This window comes from Ranitomeya imitator, chromosome 4, assembly GCF_032444005.1.
Source record: "Ranitomeya imitator isolate aRanImi1 chromosome 4, aRanImi1.pri, whole genome shotgun sequence".
Lineage (NCBI taxonomy): Eukaryota > Metazoa > Chordata > Amphibia > Anura > Dendrobatidae > Ranitomeya > Ranitomeya imitator.
The window spans coordinates 71555872-71568233 of record NC_091285.1 but is presented as its reverse complement, the minus strand read 5'-3'; the positions used below and the strand labels follow the sequence as shown (position 1 = coordinate 71568233).

General features: G+C 42.8%; 1 protein-coding gene across 1 annotated transcript in view; it reads left to right on the top strand.

Moving 5' to 3' along the window:
• The first annotated feature begins 39 nt into the window (after nt 1–39).
• The window catches only part of PCBD2 (pterin-4 alpha-carbinolamine dehydratase 2), a 209773-nt gene continuing 197450 nt past the window's right edge, over nt 40–12362 (top strand). The window contains exons 1-2 of the mRNA XM_069763810.1: nt 40–279; nt 5749–5880. Of these exons, the coding sequence (XP_069619911.1) occupies nt 166–279; nt 5749–5880 (246 nt within the window). The 5' untranslated portion in view covers nt 40–165. The remainder of the gene's footprint in view (nt 280–5748; nt 5881–12362) is intronic.

Sequence of the window (12362 nt, the reverse complement as noted above, 5' to 3'; positions counted from 1 at the left end):
GGAGGGGGCAGGCACTTCCTGCAGCCTCTGCCACACCTCCGTACTGATCCTTGTGCTTTGAATACATGTGTGGGCACAAGCACAGTGCTTGGCAGGGGCTGTGAGTGCAGTGTGAAGGCCCAGGATCAGGCTGTCAGTACAGAGAGGAGGGGATCAGGCTCAGCCATGGGCAGCTTCCTGTTTATAAGAGACACTGGCAGACTTGTAGCCCGGCTCCTCCAGCCTGTGTGCAGCCGCGAAGTGATCTCATCAGCCCTGATTAAACATTACTCCAGGATGGTGAGTATGGCTGGGCTGCACTCCCGCCTCTGCTACACAACTGTATGAGCTGCTGAAGAAGATCACCCTCAGCTGATCTGATGTCACTTGCCAAGTGCAAGACATTCATTTATTGTGCCGGTGTCAACTGAAGTAATAAAACCGTAATGAAATCGCCCATTGTAACCTGAGTCAGGTAAATGCTCATAGGTAGAGGAACTTGTAGGCATGCCCATGGCCACAAAGCATCCTAAGAAAGCGGGGTCTCTGGGCTCCGTAGAATCCAGTGGATGGCAGTGTACCCTCTGCACCCCGATAGCTATGCCCATTCATTTCAATGGGAACCCTAAATCTGCAGCCTAAAACTCTGGCCTGGCAAATATACATGGGAGGAGAAATATTGCAGACTAGAAGTCCACACCAAATCTGCGACGTGTGAACTTAACTAGTGATGAGCGAGTGTACTCGTTGCTCGGGTGGTCTCTGAGTATTTGTTAGTGTTCGGAGATTTAGTTTTTGTTGCGGCAGCTGAATGATTTACAGCTACTAGACAGCTTGATTGCATGTGGGGATTCCCTAGCAACCAGGCAACCCCCACATGTACTCAGCCTGGCTACTAGCTGTAAATCATTCAGCTGAGGCGATGAAAACGTAATCTCCGAACACTAAAAAATACTCGGAGACCACCCGAGCAACGAGTACACTCGCTCATCACTAAGCTTAACCCTGGGGTGTGCACACACATCGCAGCCGAGTCATGGGAAGCTTTTGTGAATTACTGCCAATCGCTGCGAGTCACATCCAATCGCCATGGTTTAGACTACATTCTGTCTGTTTTCTGCCATTATGGCAAATAAATGCAATGTTTTGTCAAATCGTTCAAAATGTTGAGATTCTGTTTTGATCACTGCAAAAACAAAAAACAAAACCTGCAATGCATGGGCTAGGTCTATGTTCACACAACCATCTTTTCAGTCTGAGCGCTGTCCGTGGGGAAAAAAAATGATGGCACTTAGATCAATGTTATTCAATAGGGCTGTTTTTTTTTTTTTTAAATTAATTCAATGCATGACAAAAATTGTAGAGTGCACTAGTCTCTTCCCTATATTGGATGAAACTTGACTGTAAAGTGGTCAGAGGAAAAGTATAACAGAAACACGTCACCTCTTCTGTATTTTTCTCCCTCTCCTGATTTTGGCTTATAAATATGGAGGTAAAATACTGACCAAATACTGAACGTGTGAACAGGGCCTTAAAGTTGCTAATACATTGCAGCATGACAATTGACAATCATTTGTGGTTATCGAGGCTCAGTTGCAATCTGAACAGGCACTTGAAAATTGGCTGCAGAAGACGTGAATGCTCTGTAGAGGAAAACATGCTTGCCCGGGCAGTACACCCCAACTGGGGCTGATTCAGTTGCAGAAATGTTGTGAATCCGCTGCAGATTTGATCTTATGCATTGCAAAGGGTGAAATCCACAGCAGATTGAAATGCTGTGAATTAAAAAAAATTGTTCTGCCGATTCTGCAGCCAATGGATGAGGTTTGGTGCTAAGTTTTTTTGTTTTTTTGTTTTTTTTCCCTTCTTAGTGATGATTTTTTAAATAAGTGTTTACATGCATGTTTTCACATTTTATACAAAACTGTATTACCTGCTTCTCCATTATAGTCTCTTGAATACATTAAAGAGAAAATTGCTGCAGTTTTTTTCTACTGCATAAAAGATCCTCATCATATAAAAACTTGCTCAATCTTCAGACAGGTAGGGGTTCAAGAAATACATTGGTGGTATTATACCACCATCTAGTGGTCATAGTTGAGACAACACTCTACAGAAGGAAAAAGACAAAAAACATGGAGAATACCCAAAGCATGGAAATACACATCTTTCCATTGTACCCTTTATCTGGCTATGGGCCACTACAGGTTTTCACTTAAAAATATTAATACAAAATATCAAAATACTGTTATGTATCAGTGGCCAAAATGACAAAGATTTTTAGATCCTCTACACAATATTATAAGGAAGTGCAGGAGCTGAGAAAAAAACTTTTATAGTTGGTCCACCAACTATATTGATCACAAGATGTATGCAGCTTTTTGCCTATTCCAAACTAGAAGTGAAACTAATCAGATTAACACAAATATTAATATTTGTGAATATAAGGGGACTATTGAAGCAAGTAAAAAAATAAAAGTTTTTAAAAATATAAAAGTTAAAATCGCCCCCTTTTTGCCCCATTCAAAATAAAACCATAAAAAACACACATATTTGGTGTTATTGTGTTTTGTAACGCCCGATCTATCAAAATATAAAAATAATTAATCTGATCAGTAAATGGCGTTTTGAGAAAAAAAAAAATAGAAACTTCTGAATTACTATTTTTGTCGCCGCAACATTGCAATAAAAACCAATGACAAATGATCAAAACATCATATCTACCCCAAAATGGTATAAAAAATCCCTGTCGGCTCGGCCCACAAAATATTAGCCCTCACTCAGCCCCAGATCCCGAAAAACGGAGACACTATTAGTCTCGGAAAATTGTGCTTTTTTTTTTTTGACCACTTAAATTAAAACATATACAAGTTTGGTGCATGTGAATTTGTAATGACCTGGGGTCTTAATTTCAGGTTAGTTTTAGTATTTAGTGAACCTAGTAAAAAAAAAAAAAAATAATAATAATTGTGGATTCACACTTTTTTTTTGCTATTTCACCACACTTTGAATTTTTTATTTTCCAGTAAACTATATGGTATGGTTAACGGTGTCATTCCACAGTACAACTCATCCCGCAAAAAACAAGCCTTCATATGGCCATGATGGCCAAGTTATGGCTGTGGGAGGTAGGGGAGCAAAAAAAACAAAAACGGAAAATCTCAAGGTCGTGAAGGGGTTAAAAGAAGCGTTTGATGTAAGTTACATGTCCAGCCTCACTCACACTATACAATCGAATTCTAAAAATATGTCCAGAAGAGGCCCGGGTGCCTTTTTCGAAATGTTTTTGCCACAAAAATAGCAATATTGATTCTTAGTTTAATATATACAAGGAAAGCAAAATTAGAAAAATGGCAATAAGAAAACACTGAAAAAAAAAAAAATTAACCAAAAATACGGGTGGAAAAAATACTTTGGGGGGGGGGGGGGGGGGGATAAAAAGTGCTGAGGCTTTCAAAATGCTGAGAGCACTCCAGAAAAAAACGGAGCAGTTCCTGAAACCTTTTCTACCTGATAAACAGACATTTTAGATTCCTGGATAGATGTGTTGGGTATGAACCCCTTTCAGTTTAACCCATTACTGCCATGGCCAGTTTTTGTTTTTGCTCCTTTTGTTTTTTTTCTCACATCTTCCAAGAGCCATAAGTTTTTTGTTTTTTTTTTTCTTTTTCAATTTGTGTTAAATGTACATGGTGAGCTGTAGTTTATATTGGTGGGCTACACAACACTAGTTGATCTGATCACTTTTTATCTCGTTTTTTGGGGCTGCGAGATGGCTAAAAACTTGTCTGATCAGACAACTTTGATTTTTCTATATGGCAGTTATTATAGGAGTTAATATAATAATTATTATATATATATATATATATATATATATATATATATATATATATATATATATATATATATATATATATAGTATATTCCCAAGCATCAGTGATCAGAACTTGCTCAGTTGGCTGCCATAAGAGAGAGGTACTAGTATCCACCATAGATGAAGCGGGTTCAGTTCCTGGGCCTGCTCCATACACCAGCACCCACCATGGGGCATTATTGGGGTTATTTTGTCCCATATCAGGAATAGTTTAAGTTCTATAAGATTTTCAAAATTGTGTAATTAGTGGGGAATGTTGAAAAATAAATAGGCATTACTTACCCCCTTGGATCCTCCACTGTGGTCTCGGTCATTAGAAAAAGTAAAGACATCCCATCATCCTTAACAAGACCACTGCAGCCAATCGCTGGCTTTATTGGTCATATACCATACATGCAAATATCACCGGCTTGCTTCCTCCCCTCTGGGGGGTCATGTGGTGACAGTCGGGAGGTCCTCTCTTTTGGTACCAGCAGGACCCACCAGAGGAGCACCATCTTCGTGTTTGCTTTCCCAGCAGTTTTCCACGCTGACTATTACCCATAAAGCACATGATATTTCTGTGCAAATCATGGGTGAGTGGCAAATGTCATGGGTGTTTATTTGGATTTGCATCAATAATTAATGAAACCTACACGTTACCTATTTGTCTCTTTTCTTCTGCTCCGATTTGTCACAGAACCTGCAGGGTTTCCTGCTACCATCACGTGAATGAGATTCCTGAAGTCTCATGCACACTTTGCTTATTTCTGACTTGCGGATGTAATTCTGCAGCATGTCAATTCTTTCAGCGTTTTTGCTGCAGATTTCACTCATACTTAAGGTACATTCACACTGGGCGTTTTTTCAGCATTTTTTTTTTCCTGCAGCAAAACCTTTTCTCTTGACAGGAAAAAGCTAGAGGAAAAAAAAAAGCATGTTTAATTTGTGTAATTTTTTTTTTTTTTTTTGCTGCGTTTTTGGCATGTCAGATTTGTCTCTTGATCATGATGATGAAGTTTAGTGTTGAAAAAAAAAAAAAGTCCCATTCCATGAAATCAGGTTTTGGCAGAAAAAAAATCAGCAAAACTTGATACCTGCATTTTTTTTTTCACCGCCCATTCATTTCAATGGGTGAAAACCGCCAAAAAAAAAAAAAAAAATGCCGAAAAGCGACATGCTCCATTGTGCCAAAAAACATGCAAAGCGTAAAATCTTTATGACAAAAAAAACAATGTGTGCGCATGATATTTCTGAAATCTCATAGGCTTTGCTGGTACTGTAAAAAGCAGCTGAAAATTTGCATTAAAAAAAAGCTTCAAAATGCCCTGTGTGATTTAAGCCTAATAAGTGGGGAAAATATGCACCAAAAAAACCGCAGCAAATATGCTCCTATTACACCACTTAACGTGCACATACCCTAATTAGTAGAGAAACTCCCAGATTTGTCAGTCATGGCTCCTGTGAATCCACTCAAGCACACTTTGGATTTTCATCTCCACCCTGTGCCACCATACCCTAGCAGAGCACAGCATGCACTCCTTGCGGTTATGCCGGGGCTTGGGACTCATGTTCTAGTCATCAGTGGGGTCCAGCTCGGGGTCCCCAGTGATCAGACATTTCTCACCTCCCCGATGACAGATGATGAGCATTATCTGTGAGAACCCCTTTATATTTAGAGCTTTTCCTTTCCACAGAGCGGCAGTGCTGCAGAAGAGGACCTTGGCCCATGGACAGGAGTCGCTCTATTTATGTTAAGGAAAAGTAAAATTTGCTGGAATTCTGCATTTTGTCAGTTGTCATTTTAGGATATCGGCAGGAAATTAAAAAAAAAAAAAAAGCAACAAAACCTGCATGTGTGAACACACCCTCAGTAGGTTGACCACTTTATTAATGTATTATTATTTTTTGGGCAGACATCAGAGGCTCACTTACTGACTCCAGAAGAAAGAACCCAAGCAGTCCAGGATCTCCAGGCTTTAGGATGGGCAGAAATCGCTGCCAGGGATGCCATTTACAAAGAGTTTGTCTTCAAGACGTTTAACCAGGTGACCTTGTTAAGTGGCTATTTCCACAATTAAGTTTATAGGATAAGGAGTAACCTGCTGATCACTGGGCACCTAGCGATTCCAAGAATGGAACTGTAGATCCCAAGAACAGGGTTCTGCAGAGTCCCATCTTGGATGGAGTGGAGAGATGCGTGGGAGGAGGGAAGTGTGCAGAGAAACATATTAAGACAACACTGCTGTTTTCTAGTAAGTGTTTTATCGAATCCCAGAGGTGGATTCACAGCTACACTGTTTAGTACTGCTTTTATGTCCTACATACGGTTGTTACTGCTTAGGGACAAATGCTAAAAGAGGATATAGAAGAGCAGGAATCCCTCATGTCCCTGTGAATGATGGATATCCTATATATTTTAACAGCTGGTCTCCTCTCATTAGCTTCGAAATAACTGAAAATTAGCAACAGACCACGCTAAGCGGAAAACTTTTTAAAATGCAGGATGAGAGTCATATATTAGCCAAGTGGTGTTATTCACCATGTGCAAACCATAGTCGCGCTTCACATTAGGGGTTTTGGGCCATTTCTCTTCCTTAATGGGATAAATAATTTCAATATCGATTTTATAAATAGACATATGTCAATATATTATTACGTCTTAGCATATTGTGTATTCTCAATAACACAGAATGCTGAAAAAGGGCAAATAAAATGTCAAACTAGTGTTTGGTGCCTCCACATTGACCTGTGTATGTGTACAGCAGCGCCATGTGGCTTCTCGTCAGTCGCTGGTTCCACTTAGGAGGACACGGTATCAGTTACAATCAGCGATACATGACTCCATGATAGTGATCGTACAGTAGGGTGTTCTTCATTTGTGATCCACATGTGATGCCAATTAAATGACTGCATTTTTGCTCATTTCTGACCGCTCATTGATAACACGCATGGAAAATTGTCGTTATTGAAATGCCTGCCAGACTCAGAAGCTCTGTGCGCTCCATGAGCAGATGGGACTCATGGAGAAGATCAGGGCCTTGGGATCATGGACATTGGGAGGCATTTGTAGGAAAACACTTTCAGATGTAAGCAGGGCCATTCTTCTGGATGGAGGGGAATTGTAAATTGAGGTATGATTGTGATTTTGGTGTAGGCGCTTCTAGGACTGCATGTAACGAGCACATTTCAGAAAGCGAATGGGATCTTCACCGGAAATCATCCCTCTTTCTGCTGATGTCTGTTGAAAGTTTGGAAGCTACAAATTACATTATTTCATAGTTTTGACCCCCGATAATATTGTCTGATAGATTAGGACTATAAACAGGAGCTGAAACCGATAGGATCCGCATCGAAGATCTTATAAAAATGCATTAATATTCAATAGAAAAAAAAGGGAAATAGATTTTATAGAAATGACGCCACTCAGGTATGTGGGCTGATTGGTTTTGAAGCTGAAATAAATGGGGTTAAGGTACAAAAATAGACAAAAGGGAATACTGTTGAAAAATCTCCATCTCAAACCATGCTCAGAAATGTATTTTTTATGTTCAGTTGTTAGAGCAGCTGTTTGTGCTGCAGAGCTACTCTTCCTTCCAAAAATTAGTAGTATGCAAATTGCCTCTTCAGAGAAAAAGAGGACTTGAACTCTATAAGAAATGTAAGTGAAATGCCCACCAGGGCTGTGGGGTACTCGGTACCGGGTCCGGTACTTAAAGGGATGTGTCACGGCGGTGGTGACCCGGTCCATGGCCCTGGCCACCCATGAAAAAGGGACAGTCTTTAAAGGGGTTTGTGAAATAAAGTTTGTTCATAACGCCACCTGTGGTATTCGGTCAGGCATGACTGACGCTGCTTAAAGGGGTCCTCTGGGGTGATGTTGTGGCAGCAGGGATGGTATGGCTTCCCACAGGTGAAGCTGGGTCCCCAGGATTCCCGGTGTATAGATAAATATGGTGAATGATGTAGCAAGAAATGGTGGACACAGGGTTGCATTCTCTTTACCCTTTTACTGTCGAATTCAGGCAGTCACAGTCCAGGGTACCGGATCACGGATGCAGGTGTGGTCCGGCTGGCTTGGAAGCGAGTTGGGAGTCCCCCTTACCAGGTGGGTTTGGAAGCCTTCCTTCTAGCACTGTGTTGTAGTCCCTTGCTGCCTTTGGCCTCTAACAAGGTCCTCACATTTTCTCTCTGTCCTCCTTGCAGAGAGGACACTAACCCGCATGACAGGTAGCGCAAGCCTTTTTACAGGATCTGTATCACAACGTGGGTTCTCTGTGCTACTGTGTCTTCGGGTGTGTAAGGTGGACAGGTGACTTGCATTCGGCTGTCCCGCCGGTTTCTGACGTTGGGCATAGTTACCCTCACAATCTCGGTCTTCTGGCTACCGGTATCTGCGCTTCAGCATGGAGGTAGCCCAGTCACAGCTAACCCACAGCTCCTCACTCTCTTTTGCTCCATTTCCTCCTTCACGCTCTCTACAGCTTGTTCTGCTTTCCTTTCTATCTCTTTCAGGAGCTGCAGCACCTCACGTGGCTGCACGGCCTCTTATCTCCTTCCTCTCTCAGACTCTCTCACAGACTGACTCCTCTCACCAACTGACTACTTTCCGTCCAGCCAGAATATATATATATATAGGGGAGCCACCCACAAGCTGGATCAGAGCTCCCCCTTCTGGCCTGGAGTAGGAACATGTTGCATGTTTGTCATTACCTGATAAAAGGAATCCGTCCTCGCTTCCAAACGTGACATCACTCTTTTCGTGAAGAAAGCAATGCCACTGTAACAGCCAGGAACCTGGGGTGTTACATAAGCATAGTCTGGCATATTGTGGGCATAGTCTACCGAATTATATACCAAACAACTGAAGATATGAACTGGAATGCAGGTTAAAGTGCATGCAGCGTGTAGGCGCATGTTCACAATGGCCACTAAACAGACAAGATAAAAACATAAAAAGCAAATACATTTCAATGTATAAATAAACAGCAATAGTGCATGAAAATAATATAGGGTACTTAGTTAGCATAATTTTGATTTAAAAAAAAGTAAAATTTATCCCACCATGTCATGGTGACCCTATTCGGGAGGGTCCTAACCTAACATTTGGATAAGGGCCGAGAAGGACTGAGCCCGGATAATGGACACTAAGCCATGAGGAACTATATGAATGTAATGGCCAACGCAAAGAAAAGTGAGGCCATTTGCATTCTGTGCAGATAAAGGAGTGGCCCCCCTTATCTCTGAGACAACACAGACCTTGATTTCAGCAATGTGTCCCTTACTAGGCAACTTGTTGTTGTTTTGATAAAATTATTGCGCTATCTGCTCTAGATCTACCACCTCTCTGAATGCTGAGCTCTGTGTAACGCCGCCCACACCTCTGATTGGCAGCTTTCTGTGTACACTGTGCATAGGCAGAAAGCTGCAAATCAGAGGTGGGGGTGGGCTTAAACAAAGCTCATGAATATGGAGGACTACATGGCGCAGTTTTGCTGGTGCTTTATTGATAATGTCCTGCTGATAAGACAGATAAGCAGCCCAGTAGGTGATATATTGCTGGAATTGGGATCTCTGCCTTTACGTTATGCTGCTCTTAAATTAATTGGTAAAAACTTGATGACAGAATTTCTTTAAAATTTGTCTTTACTGAAACTAAAGTGAAACTAAAGAGCCTAGGCAAACTTCTGTAAAACAACCATATAGCATTATCACACCTCCACCAAATTGTACAATTGGCTCAATGCAATTTGGGCAGGTAACATTCTTCTGGCATTCAGTAAACTCAGACTCATCCATTAGACTGCAGGGCAGAGAAGCATGATTGGTCACTCCACACAACAAGCTTCCACTGCTCCGTAGTCCAGTGGCAGCGTGCTTTCCAGTATTTCTTCTGGTGCTTGGCATTGTGCTTGGTGATGTATGGCTTGCATGCAGCTGTTCAGCCATAAGAGCTCATGTAATGAAACTTCCAGCACACAATTTTTGTTAATGTTATATGAGGTTTGGACTCTGCAGTTATTGAGTCAGCAGAGTGTGGGTGACTTTCATACACTAACGTAACTTTACATGGTCTCTACTTTGACGGAGTTGCTGTGGTTCCTAAATGCTTCCACTTTTCAATAGATTTCATGGAATATTTAGGTGGGAAATAATTTCATAAACTGACTTGTCGCAAAAGTGACATCCAGTTACATGACCACTCTGGTATCTGTAAGCTCTTTAGAAAAAAAATATTCTTTCATTAATGTTGCTAAAGGCAGACTGCATGGTGAGGGGCTGGATGTTATAGACCTGTGGCAATGGGACTGAATGAAAAACCTATTGTAAGGTGGTAGCTGGACAGGACCTGGATGGGAGATGTCACTGAGTTGGTGTGAGCCCCCAAGAGCTGCCCCCAGCACCATTAGTACTGATAGCTTTTTTTTTATGGGCCTGGAATTTGGGTCAGGGTTTTAGGAACAACCACAACAACTGGGTGGGACTGCCTGTTCTCATATCTCCACTAGAGATGAGCCAATTTGATCAAGTTCCTGCTTATTCGGCAAGCTATAGCGCTTACCATATAAACTGCAGAGGGAACCTGGATACATGGAGCACACCGGCTGATCGATGCCGCAGCTGCATGTGGCGCGGCTGTGTCACAGTCACATGCATGGAGAGCCTGTGTGTTGTCACTGTCACACAGCCATGACACATGCTCAGAACAGCTTATCAGCCAGTGCGCTCTATGTATCCGGGTTCCCTTTGCAGCTTATTCGGTAAGCGCTATAGCTTGCCAAATAATCCCTGACCCCATCAAATTCGCTCATCTCTAATCTCCACCTCCAGAATTAGAGTGAATATTTAAGGCAGTTTAAGACTGCCTCTGTTATTGTCAGTTGTAGCTAAGACTGACTAATCTTATTTACTGTTGTTAATGGGTGAGCCCATACATCTTAAAGGGACACTGTCACCTGAATTTGGAGGGAACAATCTTCAGCCATGGAGGCGGGGTTTTTGGTTGTTTGATACACCCTTTCCTTACCCGCTGGCTGCATGCTGGCTGCAATATTGGATTGAAGTTCATTCTCTGCCCTCCGTAGTACATGCCTGCACAAGGCAATCTTGTCTTGCGCAGGTGTGTACTATGGAGGACAGAGAATGAACTTCAATCCAATATTGCAGCCAGCATGCAGCCAGCGGGTAAGGAAAGGGTGAATCAAACACCCAAAAACCCTGCCTCCATGGCTAAAGATTGTTCCCTCCAAATTCAGGTGACAGTGTCCCTTTAAAGACTGTTTTATTTTATGTTATACTGTGTTGCCGGTGAAAGACAGTTTGTTTTCATTTGAAGGTTTATGAAGTTAAATAAATCTTCCTATTTGACTAAGCACTTTGCTGCTTGTGCCTACCTCAACTGCTGCCAAAGAGTGAAATCCCTACATTATATTTAATTATCAAAACATGTTGTCACGCTACTGATGTTACTGGAGCGCCCCCAAACCTAGGGCCTGGCTTACTCGGTGGCTAGACCCGGTCCGTGACCCTGTTAAGGGGCGTCCAATGAAAGGTGATGGTGCGTGGTGCAAGGTGCGAGGAATAACGAGGACGCAGGGTTGCAGTCTCTTTACCTTTTTACTGAAGGCTTCGGGGTCCGCAATCCAGAGCACTGTTAACAGGGCTGGCTGAGACCGGCCGGTCCGAAGGCACATCCAGAGTTCCCTTTGCCAGGTGGGAATCAGTGTCTACCTTCTAGCGCCTGTGTGTTGTAGTCCTTCCCTGCTGAGCACCACAGGATAGTCCTCAGAACTGTCGTATCTGTTCTTTCTCTCTCTGTCCCCCAGATAATATGGCTAGGATGCACCCGTATGAAAGGTAGGCCTGGAGTTATTCTGGGACCCTAGAGACGCCCCTCTCCCACGATTGCCTCAATTTAGGTGATTTAAGTCAGACAGCCAACCTGTAATTAACTGTCCTGCCGCTGTTTGAAGTAATGCGTGGAGTCTGTTACTTCCTCGGTGCTCCGGCCACCGGCTACGCACCTCAGAAGGATGTTGCCACAGTCTTAGGGACACAACTCCTTCTGGTTCTATCTCCTTTGTACTATGATCCCGCTTCTCACTTCTCCACAATATACTTCGCTTCGTGTCCTTCGTTGAGATGCCGCCGCAAGGTAGTGCAGGTGCGGCTCCGTAACAATCTGTCCTTTCTGCTAGGTACCTGCCAGGTTCCCACTTCTGACAGGTCCTCTCTGGAGCTCTCCCAGGCTGCGTTCTGCCCAACTTCCTGTCCAACCCCCAGTTTTACCAGAGTGTGAGGAGTGGCCTAATACATAGAGCCTTTTGCTCCCCCTGGTGGCCGGAGTGTGAAGTGTAATGTGTGACTGTGATACCTGGTCAGGTGAACTCCTTTAGTGCAATCAGACATAACATCACTCCCCTTAGTGGCAGAGCGACATTACTGCAACGACCAGGACTCTGGGGCGCTGCAGAAGCAAGATTGCCCACGGCGAGACAGATGGGAAAGGGAAGCTGCTGTGAATTCTGTG